This window comes from Monopterus albus, unplaced genomic scaffold (assembly GCF_001952655.1).
Source record: "Monopterus albus unplaced genomic scaffold, M_albus_1.0 scaffold362.1, whole genome shotgun sequence".
Classification (NCBI taxonomy): domain Eukaryota; kingdom Metazoa; phylum Chordata; class Actinopteri; order Synbranchiformes; family Synbranchidae; genus Monopterus; species Monopterus albus.
Window position 1 is genome coordinate 186,272 of NW_018128242.1, and position 27,132 is coordinate 213,403.

The 27,132-nt window shown below is 38.9% G+C and overlaps 2 protein-coding genes and 1 long non-coding RNA gene across 5 annotated transcripts in view; 1 reads left to right on the plus strand and 2 right to left on the minus strand.

The window, feature by feature from the left end:
* eif5a (eukaryotic translation initiation factor 5A) overlaps positions 1-4,455 on the minus strand; it is a 5,487-nt gene extending 1,032 nt beyond the window's left edge. Inside the window, exons 1-4 of one of the 3 annotated variants that reach the window (XM_020585340.1) lie at positions 4,305-4,455; positions 2,660-2,847; positions 1,596-1,700; positions 593-724 (exon numbers count right to left, since the gene is read on the minus strand). In XM_020585340.1, coding sequence (XP_020440996.1) covers positions 593-724; positions 1,596-1,700; positions 2,660-2,847; positions 4,305-4,440 — 561 coding nt within the window. In that variant the 5' untranslated portion in view covers positions 4,441-4,455. Of the gene's footprint in view, positions 1-592; positions 725-1,595; positions 1,701-2,659; positions 2,848-3,191; positions 3,413-4,249; positions 4,272-4,304 lie in introns of those variants that run through there. The other 2 variants (XM_020585342.1, XM_020585341.1) reach the window with 2 other exon arrangements.
* LOC109951067 (uncharacterized) overlaps positions 1-27,126 on the plus strand; it is a 58,755-nt gene extending 31,629 nt beyond the window's left edge. The window contains exon 3 of the long non-coding RNA XR_002273568.1: positions 27,031-27,126. This is a non-coding gene — a long non-coding RNA (uncharacterized LOC109951067). The remainder of the gene's footprint in view (positions 1-27,030) is intronic.
* The window catches only part of LOC109951063 (traf2 and NCK-interacting protein kinase-like), a 107,777-nt gene continuing 86,187 nt past the window's right edge, over positions 5,543-27,132 (minus strand). Inside the window, 11 exon segments of the mRNA XM_020585337.1 lie at positions 5,543-8,621; positions 9,115-9,254; positions 10,389-10,548; positions 11,409-11,558; positions 11,919-12,019; positions 12,233-12,367; positions 13,271-13,414; positions 13,496-13,672; positions 14,441-14,549; positions 15,808-15,922; positions 16,473-16,654. Of these exon segments, the coding sequence (XP_020440993.1) occupies positions 8,538-8,621; positions 9,115-9,254; positions 10,389-10,548; positions 11,409-11,558; positions 11,919-12,019; positions 12,233-12,367; positions 13,271-13,414; positions 13,496-13,672; positions 14,441-14,549; positions 15,808-15,922; positions 16,473-16,654 (1,497 nt within the window). The 3' untranslated portion in view covers positions 5,543-8,537.

The window sequence follows — 27,132 nt, forward strand, 5'->3', positions numbered from 1 at the left end:
GCTGCTTAGTTTCACCAATGTACAAGTCGTTACACTCCTGACTACACTTAATTGCATACACCACATCACTCTGTTTATGTCTGGGTGTTTTGTCTTTCGGGTGGACCAGTCTCTGCCGCAGGGTGTTCCCTGGTTTACAGTTAACTGGGTTATTGTGGTTGTGAAATATCCTTTTTAACTTCTCTGATAAACCAGCCACATAAGGGATGACAGTGTTATCCCCTCTTGTTTCTGGTTTCTCCCCAGGCCCAACACCAACAGGGCGTTATCTCTGTCCCAACAGTCAGTCAGAACTGATGAAGCGTCTTGGATGAGAGGTGAAACGTCTTCGACCTAGAAATCTAGTCCAGTCGATTTTTTTCTAAGTTTTCTTTCTTTCTTTCAGCTTACTATGACCTGGATGACTGAGAATCTGCACAGACATGTTGCCATATCATCATTTCTATCATCTGGCTTCAGGTGCCTCCATGGCTACAACACAATTCATAATGTGTTGCAAGTCCAGGAATTACAACCACTACACAACATGTGGCACCATCTTTCCACAGGATCTGCAGCTAAGAATGTAGAAGCCCCAAGCTTTGACACTTACCACGAATTCCTCACCCGCCTCAAACTTTGATTCGATTTCCCTGCCGACCTCATTTTCAGGGACACGCAGGTCCTCCCTGACATCACCGTTGTCGGCCAACAAGGACATGAAGTTCTCGCTGATGTTAAGCAACTGGAGGACAACAGAAAACAAACAATGACTGCACTGATATTACTCCAGGTACTTCCTGTTTATTTACTATGGAGCAGAGTCAGGACAATGAGTAGACACCAACCAGTTCGTGCTCAGATAGGTGGCAGAGTGTGAAAGGCATCACCTTCTTTTAACCAGAAAATCTCTTTAGATAAAATATCTCTTATACAAGATACCTTTTGAAATCGTCAAAACTCCTAACTGCAGTAAAACAAGTGCTGGCATATTCCACATATAATTGATTGCACTTTCATCATTGTAACCCTGTGTGATACAAGAAGTGAAGAAATGTCATTTACATATACAAGTTATGCTCTTGATCATAGTGGAGCTCATCTCAATGCATAAACCAGGCACAGACAGATGAAAACCAGGACGATGACCCAGGATGTTAGGATGCTTCGGGATCGCCTCATGAGGAAACCCACATTTGAATGCATGTCATTTTAGATTTTTTTTTTTTTGCTTCTATGGGCTGGAGCAGGTAAAGAAACATGTATAATACAAACCAGAGAATGTACCCATCACCTGAGTGTTTTCTGGTAACTTCTACAGAGGTTACTAGATGTGCCGAAGACATTTTCAGACACTGAGTTGTTATTTGAAGCAACAAACTGGACTACAAATACGCAAGACCTTGTGACAGTTTCCAGTACCCTCCCTGCAGCCACCCAGCTCCACCCTGACCACAGAGAACTCAGCTTCGTGCCTAAACAATACTGTGACTGCACATTTCAGTGGACACAGATGACAGCAGTCAAGTGCCATTTCTAACTGAGTGACGCGCTGGTTAACTACTGTGACACTATTGAGACAGAAGGTTCCAGAGGGGTTTGGACCACGTGCATACCTGGTAGTCTACCCTCTTGATGGAAGGAACATCCATGTTGTGGGTAGAAGGGCACATGTCTTCATATTTCTTGTTGGTGAAGATGTCAATGCCAACCAGGTTAACCTACAAGAGAACAGTTACTACACAGTAAATGGTGAGCATTTGTGAAACATGATTTAAAGCTACAGTAGGTAACTTAATGTAGCAATAGCATGAAACTCCAAATCAATCCATTCTGCTCTGCCCAGCGCTCCCTCTTGCTGCTCCAGTACAATCTGCTATGCCGTGCCAGGCTGTGCACAGCTGATAACATAACAGATGTTTGCTGTTATGAAAATACAGTAAATGAGAACACAACAGAACTTACTGATCAAGTTGAAATAACTGAAAATCTGACTGGTGAGAAGAGTCAGTCCCACTCAAACACGTTTAGAAGCTAATATCTCTGCTCTCCTGCCAGTGCTGGTCAATGAGCCCGGGTCACGGGAGGCTTCGACAACATTAAGACACATTGTGGAGCAGATTTCAACAACTAAAACATTTGATAGAAGTTACATATTGTAGCTTTAATCTAAGTCAGACAGCATTAGAAATAGGATGTACAGTAAGACCCACTGACAGCAGGGGTCATTTAAATTGCTTTAATGTCAAAGGAGGATTTATTTACACTGGCTCATAAATCATTAAACAGCCAATGACTGTTTTTCCATGTCCTGGGCTGCAGATGTGATGGGGTTCTAATATCAAAAGTACTGCACTTTATACTTCATCTTAATCACTGAGCTGCCATTTTTATTTTTCTCCCATGTATTGTGAAGTAAGTGTCGGACACACTCTTGTGCTTTAAGAAAAAGATAAGGAGCCTGTGCATTACTAAAGCCAGCCCTTGAGGCAGCTTGGATCAGGCTAATATGAAATCTGAACTCGTCACAGCCCGAGCTGAGCCTAAGGTCTATGCCAAGAGCTAATCTCTGACAGTAGACACATTTTATTTCTTTCCCAACTCCTTTAAAACCCCGGCACTGCAAACGTAAGGCTAGTCTGTTTTTTTTTATAAGGACACTTATGAAGGATAATTTTACCTTAGCATGTCCGTGCTTGCCGGTCTTGGAGGTGGACATCTCCACAATTTTGCAAGGACGTCCCTTCAGCACCACGTAGCCATTCTTGCGCAGAGCAGAGCACTGCATGGGGTAGGTGGCAGAGGCACCAGACTCACCAGTCTGGAAATCAAGATCAGGATCTGCCATGGTTTGGTAGGTCAGGAAAACTGGAGAGGATGTACAGAAATGCTTTAATTAGCTGCGCTCTGATAAGAAATCACATCCAAGACATGATTTATTGCAACAAATACACCACCCATTCCTTTACAAGTAATTCGTCCTTTAAGTGGTTCACTACTTTTTTTTTTTAACTATTTGTGAGCTGGTTTTAAATATTTACAGTAGAGAACTTTGCTAAAAGCCAAGGGTAGAGATTTCAGAATATAATGAGGCCCACTCATGCACATGTCATCTTTTCTTGGGAGTTGACAACCAAACCAAAAGGGAACCTCTTCTACTTATCAAGTTAGTGTAAATGAAGGCACAGAATGTAATAAGAAATGTGACACACCAAATTTATGGACTTAAAACCAATCACATTCAAAGTCCATCAGGTTCCATGGCCCCGGCAGCACTGCAACCTTCCGGGGGCCCCACTGTGCGGTCCGAGACCTCTCAACAGATATCGCGAGATCTCCGGCAAAGTGGGATCCTCCTGGTTTATTTCCAAATAAACTGCAATCTACCGAATACAACGACTGTATAAAAACAAAACTACAATAACACCAAAATGTATAGGTAGAGACAACTAGGACGGCTCAACAAGAGGCAAGAAGGCTGCATCGCTTTCTAATTTTTTTTTTTTTTTTTTTTAGATTAAACAACTTCCAACTTACGTTTAGCCAGCAGTTATATCTTATAGTTAACTGCCAATCATCGATATCACATTTGAATTCTTTTAAATGAATTTAAACGAGGTATTAAAAGTGTAATTTTGGCGCTGGCCAACAACACGTTAGCACAAGGTTTAACAAATTAACCGGCCTGGATTTTCACGTCTGTTAACGTTAAAGACTAACAATGACGTTACACACGCTCGTTAGCTATAGTAAACCCCTATTTTAACCAACCTCTATTAAAGTTGCATTACCGTGAGAAACCTACGGCACCACGAAGTTTATAACGGGGCATGTGCTGCTACAGTATTAAAAGTACCGTTATCCGACTGTGTAAGCTAAGGCGGTGCTAACATCAGGGAGTCACGCTAGCCGTCCATTCAGCTCTGTCCAAATACAGGCAGAGACTGGCGCTTGGTCGACAGCAGCTAACATGCAAACTGCTAATATGTTCCAGCGATCAAGATTATAACGTTGAGCGTAAACACATCGTGGATTCTTAACAGGTACCGCCAAAACATACTTTAGCGCGGAGAATGACAAGCGGATTCCGCCGAAGGCCGCATGTCTCTTTGATTCAGCCTGGTAATGTTAGCTACAACATGGACACCCACACCCTGCCCTGCCGCCGACTACATCTACCGAGAAATTCAACTACTACTTCTACTGCTTCCCAAACCACTACTCAAGCACTTTAGTACCTCTGAACCCATAATGACTTCACTTAAAATACCGTTAAGCCGCCGTTTATACCCCCAAGACAGAAACACGCGCCATGCCACACTTACCTTCCAAGAAAAAGAGGACCGAAAGTGCGCATGCGCGGCCAACTTTACTGCAGCAGTCCCTTGACTGCGTGGGGCGGGGCCATGTGTGTTCCGGGGTCTGCCGAGCAGAAAGGAATGCCAGGTCTGAGGCAAACATGGCAACCCGGCAGCTCACGGGTTCTCTGTCGTAGCCTACGGGACATTTAGAAGATTCCACTGGAGGTAAGAGGCGTCTTTTGGAGTCCCAAGCAGAATGCCACAGCAAAATGTAAATAAAGATACGCTCTAGACATATATAAGTATTATGGTTTTAATAGAATAATATATACAGGGTGGGTGAAAAGTAACTAGGCATTAAAAATTGGCTATAGAACTTGTATTATCACTGGAGTCATGATGAAAACAGTCTAAATAGATGATAGTAAATAGGATTTCATATGAATCAAATTCAATGATTGATGATGAATCAAATTCAATCATTCAAATTCATATGAAATGAAATCATATTCCATATGAAATCCAGAGACTTTTCACCCATCATGTTTAAATATCAGAATCAGCTGCAGAATCAGACACATGAAGAATTTGACTCTGGTACATCGGCTCCCAATGTGCATATACATATCCCCGTGCAAGGCGCAAGTAAACAGTAGACCAGCATAAGGCTGTGTAATGTAACAAAATAAGCAGTATTAACAAGCAACAAATAGCGTAAACAATGTAAAAATAAGCAGTAAACAGGCAGTAAACAATGCAGACAGACAAGGAATGCTCATTGTGAAATGGAATAAGTAGGAGTAAAACTAGAGACCTATAAGAATATGTATAATCTGTACGAGGTATATTTAAAGGTGTTGCACTGAGGGCTATTGTCCAGTCATCACCAGCTGATTAATCAGTCTATCACTAACATCAGACTTGATGCTGTTAGTTGATTAGTAAGTAGCAAATAAAAAAAATTATTTTGTATTTGACAAAATCTATTGATCAACTCAGTCTAACAATATCGCACATGAATGTCAGAGATTTTAAAAATATTTTTCATTCTATGCATATCAATATGACTGTGCGAGAAATTTATTGTCGAAACAAAAGAAGCCTGCACTGATCATTTCTGTTCACTTCATTAATAGACATTCAGATGACCAACAACATGCAGGATTCTTTGGTTTCTAAGAGTTTTTCATCTGTATGAGTTCATGTTGCAAGAAGTTGACTGTAAAACTCAGAAGTGAAAAAAGAGAGCACAGCAGCTGTTGTTGCTGTACAAGGAGAGGACATTTATTTCTGAATTTCCAACAATCACAGATGTGTGTTACCAGACTGAGGTCATCTCTTGACTGACTCCAGTGATTCAGACAAGGTGAAAACATGCACTCACATGCATGTCGTACACCTGTGTACGCACCTGCTCACCTACACACACTCATAGGCAGAAAGAACATATGTTCACAGTCTTGATACGTACAAAAATTGAAATACAAATAGTACCACAATAAAAACATTGTACTTTTTTTATAAATTCTTATAACTATGTTCTCTATTGTGTAGAAAGACAACTAAGATTTAATAAGTGAACATTATTTTTTGTTTCTCTCAAATGGTTAGTAAGATATAATGAAAATTCTTACACTATATATATGTATATTTATATCTTTTTATCAATAGTTTCTCCAGACCTCTGTTCACAGGGTGTTGATCAACACCGACATCCTATTCAGTGGCATCGCTTACACCAATCGCTTCCTTTATGATCAATGAACAATGAAAGAACAAGTTAAGGAATAACCACTTAGTCTCCATTACAGTCGCACAAATGGGGGACAAAAATAGAGAATGTCACACACATAGTCACTCAGCATTGTCCTGCTCACTCTTACAAGCTGCTCTGGGTGTGAGCATTAGAAAAACACCTAAAATATAATTTTAATGGTAAATGTCAAGTAATTCAGTGTAAAGTCATGACTGTTACTTAACAGACAAAAGCCCAGACACTAAGTGAGATTGTTAAAAGTTCGAAACAGCTTTGGGGTCGTGTAGAAAGTTTGTCTTTCACCATCCAGCTTCTACACTCAAACCCGCCAGTGTATTGCCTTTAAATTACAATTTATAACAAATGACGACAGGTAAAATATGTATGTCACCATGCAAATGCACAACTAAATAAACTGTAATGAAGTAAATTTGGGAGCACCAATCCATACCAGACATTTGTGTCAGTTGGTCAGAAAACGTCTGTCTGCGAGAGACTGCACAATGGACAGATTTACAGAGGTTTAGCAAAAAAGCAAAATGGTTATATTTTTCTTCTGTGTTCTTGCCTGCTTTGCAAAGTCCATAACATCAGAAAGTATGTATCTATACAAATGCAGTGCACACAAAATAGTAGAAAGTGAAGTGAAAGAGCAGCAGCAAAAGTAAAATCTTCCAGAAGTTGGCAAACAACTACTGTACGCCAAGTTCTTCTAGTGAAAAACAAGATGGAGAGTTTGTTGCTGTGTTGCTGTTGTAGCAGTAATACGATATCTACAACCTTCCTTCCCCTGTCAGAAATTTACCAGGACACAGTCGCCGCAGAACCAGAAACCAAATGTGCAGCATCTGCAATGACATGTGTAAAACTTCCTCTGTGAAACTAACTGCTGGATTGTAGTGATGGTGAAGAGACAGAGAAAGTGTTTCAGCAGCAGCACTTGAAATGAGTGTTCACACTGTGAGCAACACCATCATCAAGGCACAGCAGGTTCTGTTCATTTCCTACAGAGAGCAAGCAGTGATCGGAGAAACAACAAGTGTGTGGGCCACAGCTGAGCGTCTAAATGTCAATGCATCTGTGTGAGGAAAACATCTGCCAGTAGAAAACAGCAATCAAAGGCTTTCTACAAGATATTAGTCTGGAAAAGTCTGTTGTTGAGATGATGACAGCAGTGAGCTATGGAAGTTTTGTTATTCAATTGAAAATTCATTTTGCAATTGGCAATTCAATATACAAAGTGTAAATTCAGTCCTCGGTTTACTTTGTATTATTTTGATTAAAAACTTAAATGAAAGCTGTCAGTCCTCTTATCAAGGTGGCATCTGGTGTGACCAATATGGCAGAGTAGGGGCGGGCAAGACACCAGTCCGGTGCAAATGTTTGACCCAGTCTGATGTGTCGGGTGTTTAGTTAGCAGAGCTCTAAATCAGCTGTTGGTGGATGTGTCTCTCAGCTAAAGATTTCAGCACGTTTCTCTCACGATTGTCAACCTTTGTCCATGACAGCCCCCTGTAGAAGCATAAAATATACTCACAGGCTGTCATACGGACCGAAATGTTGTGTATTTAATAAATGAATCAGTGTAAGCGAGACAGTGTGTGTGACTTCTGTTGTTTTTACATTTGCCTCCGATGTCGTACAATCAGGTGTGCAGAGTATTTGTCAGTCTTGTCTGCGACAACCCAAAATTGCTCATTGTAGAGTTGTGTTGTTGAGGATGATCCACAAACAACAACTGCTAATGAACTTTACTGCCAAACAATTAGATGTTTTCCAAAATCTCACCTTTGCTCGCCCACAGTAAAACAACTAGTTTGAGTTTACAGATTTATCTAGCATTTTCAAAAAGCTGAGTGTTTGGCTGTGTGGATACAAGGCCAGTTGCAGGGAAACACTGGCTTAATGTGTTGCTGCTTGTTTTGAGAGGCTTCACTGAGGCATGTCTCCAACCCATTGCCTCCACTGTTTGGGTTAATGAAAAGTTGCTTCCTCTGCTGATGTTACCTTAATAACCAGCAAATGTTTGCTCACTATAACAACACAGCACAGTGAAAGATGTCCACTTCACTGCAGTAAATGTGGTGACCAGCAGGAGACCAATCCAACAATATACTCACAGTGTAAACACCCTATAATAAATTCGCTGATGTGCTACACAAGGAACTTGTCCGGAGCTCCCCGTTCCATCAGACGGGGGACGTCAAAGGCTACTTGGCATGATGTCAGTGTCCTGTATGGTCAACATCTATCATCCCAGTGCAGCAGTCCACTGATACTATGTGCAGTGGCACCATCCATAGGGCCTGGAGTCTCAGATGGAGGTTATACACACTCCTGTGGTTGACCTCTTCCTCACAAGCTCAATGTTTATCCTCCACAAACACACACACAGACACACACACACATAAATCGTCCTCCTGTCATCCCTCCATCCCTCACTCCTGGTGGTGTGCAATATTCAGAGTGAAGAAGAGGGGTCGTTGGTCGAAAAACAAGGGTTACCAGTTCATCATGGAGCTTCTGTTGAGAGTCATGAAGAAGACCTGGCTGCTGCCTCCAGAGCGCACCGAAGCGAAGAACACCTGCAGGAGCGAGACAGCATCAGCCTGAGCATCTGCCTCTGCTGTGCAACAGATAATTCAGTTTGTCCAGTGTTAGCTCTTAATTTGAAATCCCACAGTGGGTAGTGTGCACCTCTGAGTTTATTTATTGTAACTGGCTGTAAAACTGATCTTAAAAAAAGTCTAGTGTGTGAAATGTTAATTTCCAAAACATTGGATATTGATATTTGATGGTATAAAAAGCAAGAAATGGGGGGAGAGAGCATCTATTTTTATAAATATCAGTCTAATGTTTTAAAGGAGCAGTGTGTAAGATCTGCAGCCTCACCGCTAGATGTCTCTAAATCTCATATACTCCATCTTTAAATTTTGTAGCTTGGTTAAAGAAAGAAAATAAAATAGTATATTAAAATGATTAGATACTGGCAAAATGGTTGTTTCCACTGTAAGGAAAATCACTGAAGTGCGACAGGAACAGTGGGAGGTAGAACTGTCCTGGTGTTCTCAAATGCACCTTGTCGTTCCTCTCTGACAGGAACTTCAGCCGCTGAGCTCGCTTGTGCATGAAAACTCCATCAAGGTGTCCCGTCTCCACGGAGCGGATCTCAATGGCCTTCTCTCCCCAGCCCATGATCTGGTTGGAGTGGATGTAGGCTGCAGGCACAGGAGAGGGCACGCGCACACACATACGCACACGCACACATACAGAGGGGGATTGGACAGGAGAAGACTCAGCACCGGTCTCACACCCAAGCCAGTCACACCTCGAGGCCTCCTCGCCTCCCCGAGGAGACTATTGCAGCAGTTTCTGGGGAATTTGAACAGCCTCTGCCTCTGAGCTCTTCATGTGAGAAGACGCTTGGTGCTGAGAAAGATGGCTTGTCAAAGCACAAGGTATCAACAGTGAGGGTGTTACAGAAAATAAGACCAGGAACAGATCTAACATACTTATCATAAAGGAACTCAGCTGAGGCTAGAGGCCAAATGGCTTTGGCAATGTGTGGAAATAGCATGCCTTGACTACACTATGCGTTACCAAAGCTTTAGTAGATGGTCCAGCAGCACCTTCCTTTGTTACACACAAAGGTTTAGCTGACGGTATTTTACATTAGTTTTTAGTTTTACATTTAGGTTTAAAGTGTATGGCAAAGAGCAGCAGGCTTCCTAAACTTGGTGTAAATCGACTGAGAATCATTTTGGCACAGATATGGCCTCCACAGTCCTTGTGGTCCAAAGCTGGAGTGGATCTTGGCAGCTTAGACAAACACACATTTAGTATACCCCCGGTTTATGCCCTAGTTGGTTGATGGTCTCATTTTCCTGTGGTCAGTGTGCTTCAGGTACTTGTACCCCAGTAAACCTGTTCGCATGTCTATTTTTTTGTTTTCTAGTTTTGTAGGATCCATCTACCAAGGACAGGGATCCACCAGCAGCAACATGCATGTACAATTAAATGCTACAATGCAAGTTTTCCTGTTGGGGCTGAGGCTGGACTTGGCTGTGAGAAGCTCTGGTGTGACAGTAAAATACAAACAAAAATGTTAGCAAGAGATGATGTTCACACACAAAACAGCACAGAACCACCAGTGCTTCAGGACAGAGACACAGTCAAACATAAGTTTTATCAACTTATGTAACTTAAAGCAAAGTGCAGGAGGAGAAAGAGGAGTGTTGTTTGAACGGAGAAGGGGTGTGGTAGATAGTGAGGGTAGAAAATGACCTGCTGATATGGCTTACTGAGGTCAGAGGTCATGGGTCAGGAAGAAGCGAACTGATTGATTGACATACCGACGGAGGTGGGCATCTCGCCCCACTGCAGCACCACATCTTTGGTGATGCGCCCGTAGGTGTTGACGTAGACACCCTCATCCTCGTAGCACAGCAGCATCTCCATGCCGTCCGTCTTGGGCAGAACCACGATGGCATGCGGGGTCACCTGACCCTGAATCTGCCAGGGCGACACACGAGGAGGGGTGAGGGCAGGGGGTTTAGGGGGTGTCATAAGCCTAGTGGGGATCTGGACCTCCCTCCAACCCCGCCTACCCCACCCTGAGAGAAAAGAAACTGCTGCAACAATAGTCTCCTGCTCCTAAGCCACGCAATCACCATGGCAACAGACGGGCACAGCGTGATTCATTACTGCCAAAAGCAAAGTGAGGCGGTTGCTGTGGTTACCATCTCCTTCCCCCGTCCATCTCTGACTGTAACCAGGCCAGGGTTAGAGAAGAATCCTGATTTATTCACTCACCTATTCTGTTTTTTATTTAAATATTCATTCATTAACTGGCTCAAACAACCATTCAGCTGTTTATTCACACACTCACAAAGTCGCTCACCCTTCCACTCATTCATTCACTAATTTATACTCAGTAATTCATTCATTCACTTACTAACCTACTCACTCACTCACTACTTTATGCTCTCACAAACCTTGTCACTCACTCACTCCTTAGTAAATTAACACATCTTTTCACTGAAACTCAACCATACATTAGTTAATTCATTCATTTATTCATGAATTCACTCAGTTAAATTCACTCAGTCACTTTCTCTTTTACTTTTTTTCTCATTCCCTCACTTTTGTCATGTTCAGTTACACAGTCACTCGTTCACTGTCATGCATTAATTTGGAGATGTACATTCACTATTTCATGTGTTCACTCGTAGCACATATGCTCTCACTCAGTCTCTCAATTTCATTCAACAGTGAGGTGATATTGTGAAGTAAAAAGGTTCAATTTAAACATATACTGCATGTTCGTGCCATTAATCCTTTTGAAATTAATTTATTGTCCCACACACACTTACATGTGAGGGGATGTAGATGTCGTAGGGGTTGCCAGAGTCCACATCGATGACATGGAAACCAACAGTGGAGCCATAGATTACTTTTAACCTCTGTCCCTCCTCCACAGTTAGGTCGACCAGCAGGGGGCGATGCTGCAGGTCAGTGAACGACTGACAGCAAGAAAGAGAAGTGACTGATTAAACACTTGAGATAGGAGCAACACAAGAAAACTAATTAAATGTGTCAGCGGCACCTTAAAACTCCTCCAACACACAAAGGCCTATTTGTTAGTTCAAATACATACAAACAAACCTACAGAGAAAAAAAGTGGGAAGTAACATTTAAATCAATTTATTCTGGACTGTAAATTATTACACAAATGCTGTGTCATTACTTTATTAATTAAAAAAATATATATATTAATGTCCTCCACTTCTGTCTCGTTAGCCCATGTGTTCTCAAATACAAAGAGGTCTTCAATCCACTTTGACCAAACTCTAACACCTTGAGCATATCCTGATGCAGCTCACCTTGAAGGCCATAAATTTGTGGTAGGGTTTGGGTGCCCAGGCATAGATCTCCACTGAGTTCTTTAGAGCAATCACCAAGAATTTAATTCTCTCATACTTCACTGTAGGATGGAGCAGTGCAAAGAGTAAACAAGTCAGATGTGTAGCAAACCATAGCCGACTTAAACCATTATTCAAACAACATGTATGTTAAAAAATTTGAATGGATTAACTGCAAGTTGATCTGAAGGAATTCAAAGCTTAAAATCACAAGTTTTCCCAGAATATGTTAACACATTCATGTCCTCACAGTGTACATGAATGAGTTGTCTTACCGACTTTGTAATGGACGCAGCCCTCAAGCTCTCCAACAGTGATCCAGCCCTGTTTCTTTTCCACTTCAGGGTCATTGTGTAATATCCTGTTCCTGAGCCAGGACAGGTAGTAAACGCGCAGCTTGTTCTTCTTCCCTGGTTTGACAAAAAAGTCTTATGGTAGTGTTTGCATATCTTTACATAGGTGCGCAAGGTAAAGGCGAGACAGCCTCAAGACCAGAATTGGCTCCCAGAAAAAGGCAGTTTAGAGAATCCAAATACGACATTTCCACTCTACAAAATGCTGCATTTGTTCTAAAAAAAACTATAACAATGAAAACAATTATGAGAAATAATGTCACTGCACATTGTCAGACACAGCCAACCTTAATGCAAAGCTGTGAGAGGAGGTGGTCAACCATCCAACAAGAACTTATGATGGAGCCTATCACTGTCATAATACTTTTCATAAAGGTCAAGTGTACAGTTAGTGGCCGTTTTATGTAAGAGACTGAACCTTCAAACAAACTGGAACATACGTCTCAAAACTAGAGATGTCCTGATCTGATACCAAGTATCGTTGCCGATCCGAGCACATTTCACACTACTGGTATTGACCAGGATAAAGTGGATTCAATTTGATCCATACATAGAACCGGTGTCCCATATTTGAGCAAATTCAGTTTTGTTTTTGAGATGTGCATGTCATGCAGCTGATAAGCTGCTATATTAATCAGTCCAGCTGTCTAACCTGCCTGTGTGTCTGTTGGCATATCACTCCGCCTGCCACCTGATGTCTATTTTTTCGGAGCTACGTGCATAAAATGAGCCACAGAATCCACCAAAACAAAGAAAGCTCACTAGTTCCAACTACAACTCCACCAAAACAGAGAAATACATCAAACAAAAGTAGCACGGTCTCTCATCTGTCCCACTGAGCATGCAGTTCTTTTTAAAGTGTGTGCAGTTTTTATCTGCTGCCTTTTATTTGCCCTGTCACCAGCCCTTCTTGCCTTGTGCCCAGCAGTTCAAGGTGTGGCTCTACAGAGGTCAACCGACCTGAGATGGTGACCAGGACATTGAGCCCCTCCAGCACATCCATTTGTTGGAAGCGCCGTCGGTTGATCAGGTTGTAAACCTTGCCCTGTCCACTTCGATCCAGCAGCATCAGGCCATTCTCGGTCCCCACCAGCAGATTCACTCCTACACAGACACACACACACGGATGGTTTTTACTGCCTGTCAAAGTCCCGCTGGGCCACATGACCTTTGTGACTGTCTCACCCCACAGGGCTGCACAGAGGATCTCAGAGTTGAAGCGTTTCTTGTATTTGCGGATTTCGGGTGTGTCGCTGTGTGGCCTGATGTTGGTGGGGTTGACGTTGACCACTGAAATCTTCCTGGCGTCATTGAGCCTCGCCTGCTCCTGCTCCTGCTTCAGTAGCTCATCAGCAAACAGCGCTGCAGCACAAAAGACAAACGAAACAACAAAGAGCTCGTCAGCTGGCAGATGGTTTCCCTCACTGCATCCAAGCGGCCTCGCAGACGTTTAAAATTATGATCCGATCCACAACTCTGGCCGCTGAACCTAGCCACCAAGTCATGACTGTTATAATATGGTGGAAACAGGAAACCATCAGTCAGGCTTTTAGTGTAATTACCTGAAGTGTTTTGATGTGTAAGTGATGAGGAGGAACAGAATTTAATTCAAAGCACAATGAAAATCAGTTAACTGACTCGATGTTCACTTTATTGTGTTGTTTTAATGAATTAAAGATGAACAATTTGTTAAATATTAGTATGAAATATTAAGTTAATGTAATTAATATTATGATTAGGAATATATCAAATATTAGTACAAAACTATGAAAAATGATAATTAAAATGTACAAAGCTCATCATTTTAATCATTACCATGATCAGTGCTACAACTTTTCATTACTGACCAGCCAATACAGCAGAGTTTCCACTCACAGTGATGCCCTGACAGCAACAGAATGCATTTTAAAAATAATATTATTGCCACAGGGGGTTTCTGTAAGAAGCTCAATTAAAATAGTTAGGTCAATAATTTCTGGGAGAAAATCAGAGAAATAAACAAATACTGTGCAGCAGAATAGTGTGTTTTTTCATAATTTCCAGCCCAATAATGATCACAGACTCTACTGGGGTGGGGATCCCAGCCACCAGGTGCAACTCTGTGATGCTACATTGAGACGGGAATCACACCTGAAGCAGAGTTTTTATCATCGTCATCAGTGGGGGACGTCCCATACACCCTTGGATCAACAAAAGGCGTGAAGGAAGCCTTGGAGCCTCCGCCACCTCCGGTCCCATACTGTGGATCACAGAGACACAGGTGACAGTCACACGTTTGTCTGGTGGTTTGTTAGTCACAGGAAAACAGAATCAAACAGGTCAGTGTCAAAATAAAGGAAACAAATAGTGCAGTCAGAGATGAACTGTTGGTCATGGTGAGCCACTAAATCACCTTTAAAGCTCTTTGGCTTTGGTCCTACAGTGTATGGGATTTTTGACAGCGAGAAGAAATAACTTCACTTTGGTTTGTTAATCAAAAGTTGTCTGGAGAAACCCAAACATGCTTTCACTATCGTTGTTTCCTTGATTTAGCCAGCCATTTGTATCTGTGCTCAGGAACCCAGTGTAGGACACTTTCTGGGTTAGACGCTGGAAAACTGGGAGACAGGAGGGCGCAAGAGGGGGGTCACACGAGTGGAGCGAAAGGGAGAGAGACAGTGTGTTTGGTGGCTGTTGGTAATTTCCTGCCCTGACAAAAACAACCAACCAGCTGGTCACAGGTTTGTTTGCAGGTGACAGGGTTAGGAGGAAAACAGGGTGGACAGGGTCAGGTGTGGGGGTTTTACGGCCAACAGCCGGGTGTTGCACCACCTACTTGGGCCCCAGAGGTGTCACCTGGGGAGACCAGGGGGGAGGTGCTTTGCCGCACCAAATCGGGGAGGTTGGCGTTGCCAGGGATCAGATTAGCACTGCTGGGGAAATGACTGCTGGCAGCAGAACTTCGCCTCCGTTCTCCATGTTTCTGTAAAAAGAAACAGAAGGGGCGGGTGCTTTTGCAGAGAGGCTGTGATTGACAGGTCAGGTGATGGAGGGAGGAAGCTGGAGGAAGCTGGACGCTGCTGTGAGCGGGTGTGTTTGTTTCTGTGTTTGTGCTGATTTCTAGATGGGGGCGGGTGGGTACTGAACTCAGAGGCTTCATGCAGACCAAGAATAGCCACAGCTGCTTCCTTTTGGATTAAAGCTGCCTAAAGATCAGTTCTCCAGTAAATACATAACCAGTTAACCAATTACCGACTCTGGGGCTGGACAGTAAACCAGTGGATCCCTTGTAAATCTCTTACCAAATTAAGTTTACTGTCATGACAGATCTCAATAAGAAACTGCGGCAGTCACATACTGTATGATTACACCCAGAATACCACAGCAAATTCAACCAACCAACAGGTGAACCAGAACAAAAATATCAAACAGAGCTGACAACTGAGTGTCTGAGCGCTGTTGGTTTCTGTGGAGTCATTGAGGCCACAGGTCAAAGATTTACAGACTCTGGCTCTTACATCATGCATCATCTGGGTGCTGTCCTGGGAGCTGTCTCCATGCGAGTCGCCGTGGGTGTCATTGTGACCTCCCATCACACCACCAGACTCGTTGGTACCTTGACTGGCTGGTGGTCTGAAAGACAGATGCCAGCATTTGTTAATACTTATTACTTAGTCTTCCATTTCTTTTAAATGTGCTTCTCACTGTTTGTCCATTATTTGCTGACTCTTTGCACTATTATTGTAACAATAAACCAAGTTATTAAATACAAACGTAAACCTTAATAATGCACCTTAGTTAAAGATACGCCTTAACTGCTGTGTCAAGTATTTGCTCAAAATATAGGGAGAGCTCAGATGTGAACTGTCTGATCCACAAGGTTCACAGCAGTTTCTCATGGAACCACTTTAGCCTCAACTACAGGTACTGAATCAGTCTTCCAGCAGTCAGCAGGCAGAACGTTGCCATGCCTCCACTTCATCCTGGAGTATCTGCAGGGGAAAGGTTCAATGGTCTGTTGCAGACACAGTGTTAACCCGCTGTAAACCTTAATAGTTAAGACACTGGATACAATTCAAAGGGAGGAACTCCTCTTGGAATAGACAGATGATGATGGAAATATTAGACTTGACTTTGACTTGCGACTCATGTCTGACATGGAAACAGGAACAGAAAAACTCACATGATACGTGGAATATCGCTGACGGCCACAGTGCCATCGTTAGCCCCACCCTCTCCCTCCTCATCCTCACTGCTGTGAGACTCCTCACTAGACGACGAGTAGTCTGTCACTTTGACAGGTGGGCGGCAGGTTTCCTCCCCCTGTCGCAGCTCTCTCAGCTCCTTGGCCAGAGCCGTCAGGTCCTGGGGTACAGGAAATCAACCGAGAACGTCACAACCCTGCTGGTGGAAGCGATGCTCTCTCTGCAGACTCCACTAGAGACAGTAAGGGTTAAATGCTTGTGATGGGTGCATTCATGCATTATTCTTTTGTTTCATTGCCTTTGGTTGTTCTACATAAAAGATGGAAAATCATCCACCAACACTGTATCATCATCTCATTTATTCTCTGTGACAGGTGCTAAAACGCTCTGGTCTAACGATTTATCACTGAGGGAGCACACCTCTTTACTTGAAAGTACGATTATCACAGTTTTATTCCTGGCCCTTTTTTCTGACTTTGTTTCAGTTTCCCGCTGTCCCTGGATTTTCCTCTAGCTCTGCCTCGCAAACCTGCCTCCCATGACCTTGTTGCCAGTTCTGGCAACCTTTTCTCCAGGCTGTCCCCCTAAGGTCATTTGCACTTTGTCATTGTAGTCTTTATAAAACAGAAGGTTTAGTATTAATCTTGTTTTAACTGCTTTATATGGTTTTATGCATAAAATCAACACAATGAATAGAATAAAAAAAACAAACAGTAATAGATAAGAAATAAAGTTTCAGTTCAGATACTGTGCCGTAATAAATGACTCCTAATTCAATACATGAAATAAAAGTTCAGATAAAAAACAGCATTGCTCAAAGACACAGGAAAACATTAAATTTAGGCTGAAACTAGAATATTGCATTTTCTGAAAAAAATGCGTATGGATGCTGAGTGCTGAAAAATTGCCCTGAAAATGCTGAACATTTTGACAGCTGAATGCTTTTGCTAGTTGAAAGTATGCTGAAGTTAGACTTTCCCCATTTATTTGAATGGGGCAAGATTTTCAAAATGAAGCTAAATATTTCAAGAGTATGAAGTTTAGAAAAATTACGAATAGAAGCACGAATGTCGTTGAAAAGCAGAACACTTTGATAGCTGAAATTATGCTGAAGTACAATATTACCATTCATTTGAATGGGGCAAGATTTTCAAAATAAAGCTAAATAATTTAAAAGTATGAAGTTTAGAAAACTTCTGAAGAAAAGCATGAATGTTCTTGAAGAGCTGAACATTTTAGAAGCTGAAATTATGCTGAAGTAGAATTTTCCTATTCATTTGAATGGGGCAAAATTTTCAAAATAAAGCTAAATATTTTAAAAGTATGAAGTTCAGAAAACCTCTGAATAGAAGCATGAATGTCCTTGAAGAGATGAACATTTTGATAGCTGAAATAGCTGAAAGTATGCTGAGGTAAAATTATCCAATTCATTGGAATGGGGCAAAACTTTCAAAATAAAGCTAAATATTTTAAAAACATGAAGTTTAGTAAACTTCTGAATAGAAGCATAAATTTGCTTGAGGAGCTGAACATTTTAAAAGCTGAAAGTATGCAGAAGAATTTCCCCCATTCATTTCAAAAGGGGCATGATTTTCAAAATAAAGCTAAATATTTCAAAGTTATGAGCTCTAGAAAAATTGAGTAGTAGCATCAATGTCCTTGATGAGCTGAACATTTTTATACCAGAAATAGCTGAAATTATGCTGAGTGTAGAATTTCTCCTATTCATTTGAATAGTGCAAAATTTTCAAAATAAAACTAAATATTTCAAAGGTATGAAGTTTGGAAACATTCTGAATAAAAGCATGAATGTTCTTGAGGAGCTGAACATGTTGATACTTGAAATATCTGAAGGTATGCTGAAGTAGAATTTCCCCATTCATTTGAATGGAGCAAAAGTTTCAAAATAAAGCTACATATTTCAAAGGTATGAAGTTCAGAAAAATTGTGAAAAGAAGCATGAATGTCCTTGAAGAGCTTAACATTTTGATAGCTGAAAGTATGTTGAAGTTGAATTTCCTCCATTCATTTGAATGGGGCAAAATTGTCAGAATAAATGCTGAATATTTTCAAAAGTATGAAAGTTGTAAAAAAATGTTGAATACATGCCATAATGTCCTGAAAAACCTGACCACTTTGATACCAGAATGGCTTTTCTAGCTGAAAGCATACTGAACTTATTAATATGTGAACATTTTACTATTGGTCCCCGCAAAGTAGGTAAAAGAAGTAGTGTTGTGTGTCTGTGTGTGTGTGTGTGTGTGTGTAGGTGTTTAGGTTTTTGTGTATGCGTGTGCATGAGAAAGAAAGAGTAGTCCTACACTGAGAAATACTAGAGTGTTGCTAATGAAATGAGTCTCAAAATGTAAATGATAATTATGCAAAAACGATAAAAAATATCAAAAAGCTGTTTACAGTGTCAATAGCTGAAGAGTTGCTTAATATTTATTAGTTGAAATGGTGGTTTTAGCTGAAGGTATGCTGAAGATATTAAGATGTGAACATTTTTCCCATTCATTTGAATGGGTCAAAATCTGCTGAAAAAAGCCAAATAGTCTGAAAAGAATAAATATTACAAACAATAAAAATACAAGCAGTAATGTCCTTAAAGAGTTGAACATTTTGATAAATTCATGGCTGTTGTAGCTGAAAGTATGCTGAAGAAATTAAGTGCCGAAAAACAAACGGAAGAAATCAGAATAATAACTAGAAAACTGCATTTCCTGTCGAAAATGCGTGTGGATGCGAACTGCTGAAAGATCGCCCTGAATATGCTGAAGACTTTGACACCTGAATGGTTTTGCTAGCTAAAAGTATGCTGAAGTAGAATTTCCCCATTCTTTTGAATGGTACAAATCTTTCAAAATAAAGCTATATATTGAAGAAGTATGGAGTTTAGAAAGGTTCTGAATAGAAACATGAATGCCCTTGAAGAGCTGAACATTTTAACAGCTGAAAGTATTCTGAGCTAGAATTTCCCCATTCATTTGAATGGTGGAAAAAGTATGCAGAGGTAGAATTATCCTATTCATTTGAATGATGCATAACTTTCAAAATAAAGCTACATATTGCAAAAATATGAAGTTGAGAAAATGTCTGAATAGAAACATGAATGTCCTTGAAGAGCTGAACATTTTAACAGCTGAAAGTATTCTGAGCTAGAATTTCCCCATTCATTTGAATGGTGGAAAAAGTATGCAGAGGTAAAATTATCCTATTCATTTGAATGATGCATAACTTTCAAAATAAAGCTACATATTGCAAAAATATGAAGTTGAGAAAATGTCTGAATAGAAGCATGAATGTCCTTGAAGAGCTGAACATTTTAACAGCTGAAAGTATTCTGAGCTAGAATTTCCCCATTCATTTGAATGGTGGAAAAAGTATGCAGAGGTAAAATTATCCTATTCATTTGAATGATGCATAACTTTCAAAATAAAGCTACATATTGCAAAAATATGAAGTTGAGAAAATGTCTGAATAGAAGCATGAATGTCCTTGAAGAGCTGAACATTTTAACAGCTGAAAGTATTCTGAGCTAGAATTTCCCCATTCATTTGAATGGTGGAAAAAGTATGCAGAGGTAAAATTATCCTATTCATTTGAATGATGCATAACTTTCAAAATAAAGCTACATATTGCAAAAATATGAAGTTGAGAAAATGTCTGAATAGAAGCATGAATGTCCTTGAAGAGCTGAACATTTTAACAGCTGAAAGTATTCTGAGCTAGAATTTCCCCATTCATTTGAATGGTGGAAAAAGTATGCAGAGGTAAAATTATCCTATTCATTTGAATGATGCATAACTTTCAAAATAAAGCTACATATTGCAAAAATATGAAGTTGAGAAAATGTCTGAATAGAAGCATGAATGTCCTTGAAGAGCTGAACATTTTAACAGCTGAAAGTATTCTGAGCTAGAATTTCCCCATTCATTTGAATGGTGGAAAAAGTATGCAGAGGTAAAATTATCCTATTCATTTGAATGATGCATAACTTTCAAAATAAAGCTACATATTGCAAAAATATGAAGTTGAGAAAATGTCTGAATAGAAGCATGAATGTCCTTGAAGAGCTGAACATTTTAACAGCTGAAAGTATTCTGAGCTAGAATTTCCCCATTCATTTGAATGGTGGAAAAAGTATGCAGAGGTAAAATTATCCTATTCATTTGAATGATGCATAACTTTCAAAATAAAGCTACATATTGCAAAAATATGAAGTTGAGAAAATGTCTGAATAGAAGCATGAATGTCCTTGAAGAGCTGAACATTTTAACAGCTGAAAGTATTCTGAGCTAGAATTTCCCCATTCATTTGAATGGTGGAAAAAGTATGCAGAGGTAAAATTATCCTATTCATTTGAATGATGCATAACTTTCAAAATAAAGCTACATATTGCAAAAATATGAAGTTGAGAAAATGTCTGAATAGAAGCATGAATGTCCTTGAAGAGCTGAACATTTTAACAGCTGAAAGTATTCTGAGCTAGAATTTCCCCATTCATTTGAATGGTGGAAAAAGTATGCAGAGGTAAAATTATCCTATTCATTTGAATGATGCATAACTTTCAAAATAAAGCTACATATTGCAAAAATATGAAGTTGAGAAAATGTCTGAATAGAAGCATGAATGTCCTTGAAGAGCTGAACATTTTAACAGCTGAAAGTATTCTGAGCTAGAATTTCCCCATTCATTTGAATGGTGGAAAAAGTATGCAGAGGTAAAATTATCCTATTCATTTGAATGATGCATAACTTTCAAAATAAAGCTACATATTGCAAAAATATGAAGTTGAGAAAATGTCTGAATAGAAGCATGAATGTCCTTGAAGAGCTGAACATTTTAACAGCTGAAAGTATTCTGAGCTAGAATTTCCCCATTCATTTGAATGGTGGAAAAAGTATGCAGAGGTAAAATTATCCTATTCATTTGAATGATGCATAACTTTCAAAATAAAGCTACATATTGCAAAAATATGAAGTTGAGAAAATGTCTGAATAGAAGCATGAATGTCCTTGAAGAGCTGAACATTTTAACAGCTGAAAGTATTCTGAGCTAGAATTTCCCCATTCATTTGAATGGTGGAAAAAGTATGCAGAGGTAAAATTATCCTATTCATTTGAATGATGCATAACTTTCAAAATAAAGCTACATATTGCAAAAATATGAAGTTGAGAAAATGTCTGAATAGAAGCATGAATGTCCTTGAAGAGCTGAACATTTTAACAGCTGAAAGTATTCTGAGCTAGAATTTCCCCATTCATTTGAATGGTGGAAAAAGTATGCAGAGGTAAAATTATCCTATTCATTTGAATGATGCATAACTTTCAAAATAAAGCTACATATTGCAAAAATATGAAGTTGAGAAAATGTCTGAATAGAAGCATGAATGTCCTTGAAGAGCTGAACATTTTAACAGCTGAAAGTATTCTGAGCTAGAATTTCCCCATTCATTTGAATGGTGGAAAAAGTATGCAGAGGTAAAATTATCCTATTCATTTGAATGATGCATAACTTTCAAAATAAAGCTACATATTGCAAAAATATGAAGTTGAGAAAATGTCTGAATAGAAGCATGAATGTCCTTGAAGAGCTGAACATTTTAACAGCTGAAAGTATTCTGAGCTAGAATTTCCCCATTCATTTGAATGGTGGAAAAAGTATGCAGAGGTAAAATTATCCTATTCATTTGAATGATGCATAACTTTCAAAATAAAGCTACATATTGCAAAAATATGAAGTTGAGAAAATGTCTGAATAGAAGCATGAATGTCCTTGAAGAGCTGAACATTTTAACAGCTGAAAGTATTCTGAGCTAGAATTTCCCCATTCATTTGAATGGTGGAAAAAGTATGCAGAGGTAAAATTATCCTATTCATTTGAATGATGCATAACTTTCAAAATAAAGCTACATATTGCAAAAATATGAAGTTGAGAAAATGTCTGAATAGAAGCATGAATGTCCTTGAAGAGCTGAACATTTTAACAGCTGAAAGTATTCTGAGCTAGAATTTCCCCATTCATTTGAATGGTGGAAAAAGTATGCAGAGGTAAAATTATCCTATTCATTTGAATGATGCATAACTTTCAAAATAAAGCTACATATTGCAAAAATATGAAGTTGAGAAAATGTCTGAATAGAAGCATGAATGTCCTTGAAGAGCTGAACATTTTAACAGCTGAAAGTATTCTGAGCTAGAATTTCCCCATTCATTTGAATGGTGGAAAAAGTATGCAGAGGTAAAATTATCCTATTCATTTGAATGATGCATAACTTTCAAAATAAAGCTACATATTGCAAAAATATGAAGTTGAGAAAATGTCTGAATAGAAGCATGAATGTCCTTGAAGAGCTGAACATTTTAACAGCTGAAAGTATTCTGAGCTAGAATTTCCCCATTCATTTGAATGGTGGAAAAAGTATGCAGAGGTAAAATTATCCTATTCATTTGAATGATGCATAACTTTCAAAATAAAGCTACATATTGCAAAAATATGAAGTTGAGAAAATGTCTGAATAGAAGCATGAATGTCCTTGAAGAGCTGAACATTTTAACAGCTGAAAGTATTCTGAGCTAGAATTTCCCCATTCATTTGAATGGTGGAAAAAGTATGCAGAGGTAAAATTATCCTATTCATTTGAATGATGCATAACTTTCAAAATAAAGCTACATATTGCAAAAATATGAAGTTGAGAAAATGTCTGAATAGAAGCATGAATGTCCTTGAAGAGCTGAACATTTTAACAGCTGAAAGTATTCTGAGCTAGAATTTCCCCATTCATTTGAATGGTGGAAAAAGTATGCAGAGGTAAAATTATCCTATTCATTTGAATGATGCATAACTTTCAAAATAAAGCTACATATTGCAAAAATATGAAGTTGAGAAAATGTCTGAATAGAAGCATGAATGTCCTTGAAGAGCTGAACATTTTAACAGCTGAAAGTATTCTGAGCTAGAATTTCCCCATTCATTTGAATGGTGGAAAAAGTATGCAGAGGTAAAATTATCCTATTCATTTGAATGATGCATAACTTTCAAAATAAAGCTACATATTGCAAAAATATGAAGTTGAGAAAATGTCTGAATAGAAGCATGAATGTCCTTGAAGAGCTGAACATTTTAACAGCTGAAAGTATTCTGAGCTAGAATTTCCCCATTCATTTGAATGGTGGAAAAAGTATGCAGAGGTAAAATTATCCTATTCATTTGAATGATGCATAACTTTCAAAATAAAGCTACATATTGCAAAAATATGAAGTTGAGAAAATGTCTGAATAGAAGCATGAATGTCCTTGAAGAGCTGAACATTTTAACAGCTGAAAGTATTCTGAGCTAGAATTTCCCCATTCATTTGAATGGTGGAAAAAGTATGCAGAGGTAAAATTATCCTATTCATTTGAATGATGCATAACTTTCAAAATAAAGCTACATATTGCAAAAATATGAAGTTGAGAAAATGTCTGAATAGAAGCATGAATGTCCTTGAAGAGCTGAACATTTTAACAGCTGAAAGTATTCTGAGCTAGAATTTCCCCATTCATTTGAATGGTGGAAAAAGTATGCAGAGGTAAAATTATCCTATTCATTTGAATGATGCATAACTTTCAAAATAAAGCTACATATTGCAAAAATATGAAGTTGAGAAAATGTCTGAATAGAAGCATGAATGTCCTTGAAGAGCTGAACATTTTAACAGCTGAAAGTATTCTGAGCTAGAATTTCCCCATTCATTTGAATGGTGGAAAAAGTATGCAGAGGTAAAATTATCCTATTCATTTGAATGATGCATAACTTTCAAAATAAAGCTACATATTGCAAAAATATGAAGTTGAGAAAATGTCTGAATAGAAGCATGAATGTCCTTGAAGAGCTGAACATTTTAACAGCTGAAAGTATTCTGAGCTAGAATTTCCCCATTCATTTGAATGGTGGAAAAAGTATGCAGAGGTAAAATTATCCTATTCATTTGAATGATGCATAACTTTCAAAATAAAGCTACATATTGCAAAAATATGAAGTTGAGAAAATGTCTGAATAGAAGCATGAATGTCCTTGAAGAGCTGAACATTTTAACAGCTGAAAGTATTCTGAGCTAGAATTTCCCCATTCATTTGAATGGTGGAAAAAGTATGCAGAGGTAAAATTATCCTATTCATTTGAATGATGCATAACTTTCAAAATAAAGCTACATATTGCAAAAATATGAAGTTGAGAAAATGTCTGAATAGAAGCATGAATGTCCTTGAAGAGCTGAACATTTTAACAGCTGAAAGTATTCTGAGCTAGAATTTCCCCATTCATTTGAATGGTGGAAAAAGTATGCAGAGGTAAAATTATCCTATTCATTTGAATGATGCATAACTTTCAAAATAAAGCTACATATTGCAAAAATATGAAGTTGAGAAAATGTCTGAATAGAAGCATGAATGTCCTTGAAGAGCTGAACATTTTAACAGCTGAAAGTATTCTGAGCTAGAATTTCCCCATTCATTTGAATGGTGGAAAAAGTATGCAGAGGTAAAATTATCCTATTCATTTGAATGATGCATAACTTTCAAAATAAAGCTACATATTGCAAAAATATGAAGTTGAGAAAATGTCTGAATAGAAGCATGAATGTCCTTGAAGAGCTGAACATTTTAACAGCTGAAAGTATTCTGAGCTAGAATTTCCCCATTCATTTGAATGGTGGAAAAAGTATGCAGAGGTAAAATTATCCTATTCATTTGAATGATGCATAACTTTCAAAATAAAGCTACATATTGCAAAAATATGAAGTTGAGAAAATGTCTGAATAGAAGCATGAATGTCCTTGAAGAGCTGAACATTTTAACAGCTGAAAGTATTCTGAGCTAGAATTTCCCCATTCATTTGAATGGTGGAAAAAGTATGCAGAGGTAAAATTATCCTATTCATTTGAATGATGCATAACTTTCAAAATAAAGCTACATATTGCAAAAATATGAAGTTGAGAAAATGTCTGAATAGAAGCATGAATGTCCTTGAAGAGCTGAACATTTTAACAGCTGAAAGTATTCTGAGCTAGAATTTCCCCATTCATTTGAATGGTGGAAAAAGTATGCAGAGGTAAAATTATCCTATTCATTTGAATGATGCATAACTTTCAAAATAAAGCTACATATTGCAAAAATATGAAGTTGAGAAAATGTCTGAATAGAAGCATGAATGTCCTTGAAGAGCTGAACATTTTAACAGCTGAAAGTATTCTGAGCTAGAATTTCCCCATTCATTTGAATGGTGGAAAAAGTATGCAGAGGTAAAATTATCCTATTCATTTGAATGATGCATAACTTTCAAAATAAAGCTACATATTGCAAAAATATGAAGTTGAGAAAATGTCTGAATAGAAGCATGAATGTCCTTGAAGAGCTGAACATTTTAACAGCTGAAAGTATTCTGAGCTAGAATTTCCCCATTCATTTGAATGGTGGAAAAAGTATGCAGAGGTAAAATTATCCTATTCATTTGAATGATGCATAACTTTCAAAATAAAGCTACATATTGCAAAAATATGAAGTTGAGAAAATGTCTGAATAGAAGCATGAATGTCCTTGAAGAGCTGAACATTTTAACAGCTGAAAGTATTCTGAGCTAGAATTTCCCCATTCATTTGAATGGTGGAAAAAGTATGCAGAGGTAAAATTATCCTATTCATTTGAATGATGCATAACTTTCAAAATAAAGCTACATATTGCAAAAATATGAAGTTGAGAAAATGTCTGAATAGAAGCATGAATGTCCTTGAAGAGCTGAACATTTTAACAGCTGAAAGTATTCTGAGCTAGAATTTCCCCATTCATTTGAATGGTGGAAAAAGTATGCAGAGGTAAAATTATCCTATTCATTTGAATGATGCATAACTTTCAAAATAAAGCTACATATTGCAAAAATATGAAGTTGAGAAAATGTCTGAATAGAAGCATGAATGTCCTTGAAGAGCTGAACATTTTAACAGCTGAAAGTATTGTGTGTTCAGTACACCTGCCATGATGAGACTCCACCACACCCTGTGCATAGTTTGTAGTCGCTCAGTGGTTGTTTTGTGTGTCATAGTCTGAGTCCTTAACTTGAGTTGTCATGTTTTCTTCAGGTTGAAAGAGATTATGCCCCCATTCAACAGAAAAAGAAGCAGGCAGGACATGGGGGAAGAAAGGTGGAAAGAGAGGAAGAGGAGAGAGGGAGAGGAATAAGCAGAGGAGATGGAAGGCAAAGGTCAGATGAGAGAGGGAGGAGAGCGGTGTCAGAAGGAGGTTATGGGAGCAAGGACTCACCAGAGAAAGACTGTTTCTTCTGAGCAACATCAACTGATAAGGAGATCACAAACCACTTTTCATACATGTGAGCCTATTGTATTCATATGTTGTGATCTGGTGTTGATTGAATAGTTTTTTTATAAAATCAGTTTAATTACATATCTAGAAAACCTTTTTTCTTCCTAGCACTTCTACAACAAATCAAGAGATTATGATGATGAGGTACTAAATTAAAATCATTTTCACAACTGTCCAGACATTGAAATCTGTAGCTGAAGAAGAGATTAACCGAATCTGCTGCCATTAGCCTAATGCCACTCTATTGACAACCAGGGGGAGCAGCTCAGAAACAGTCCTG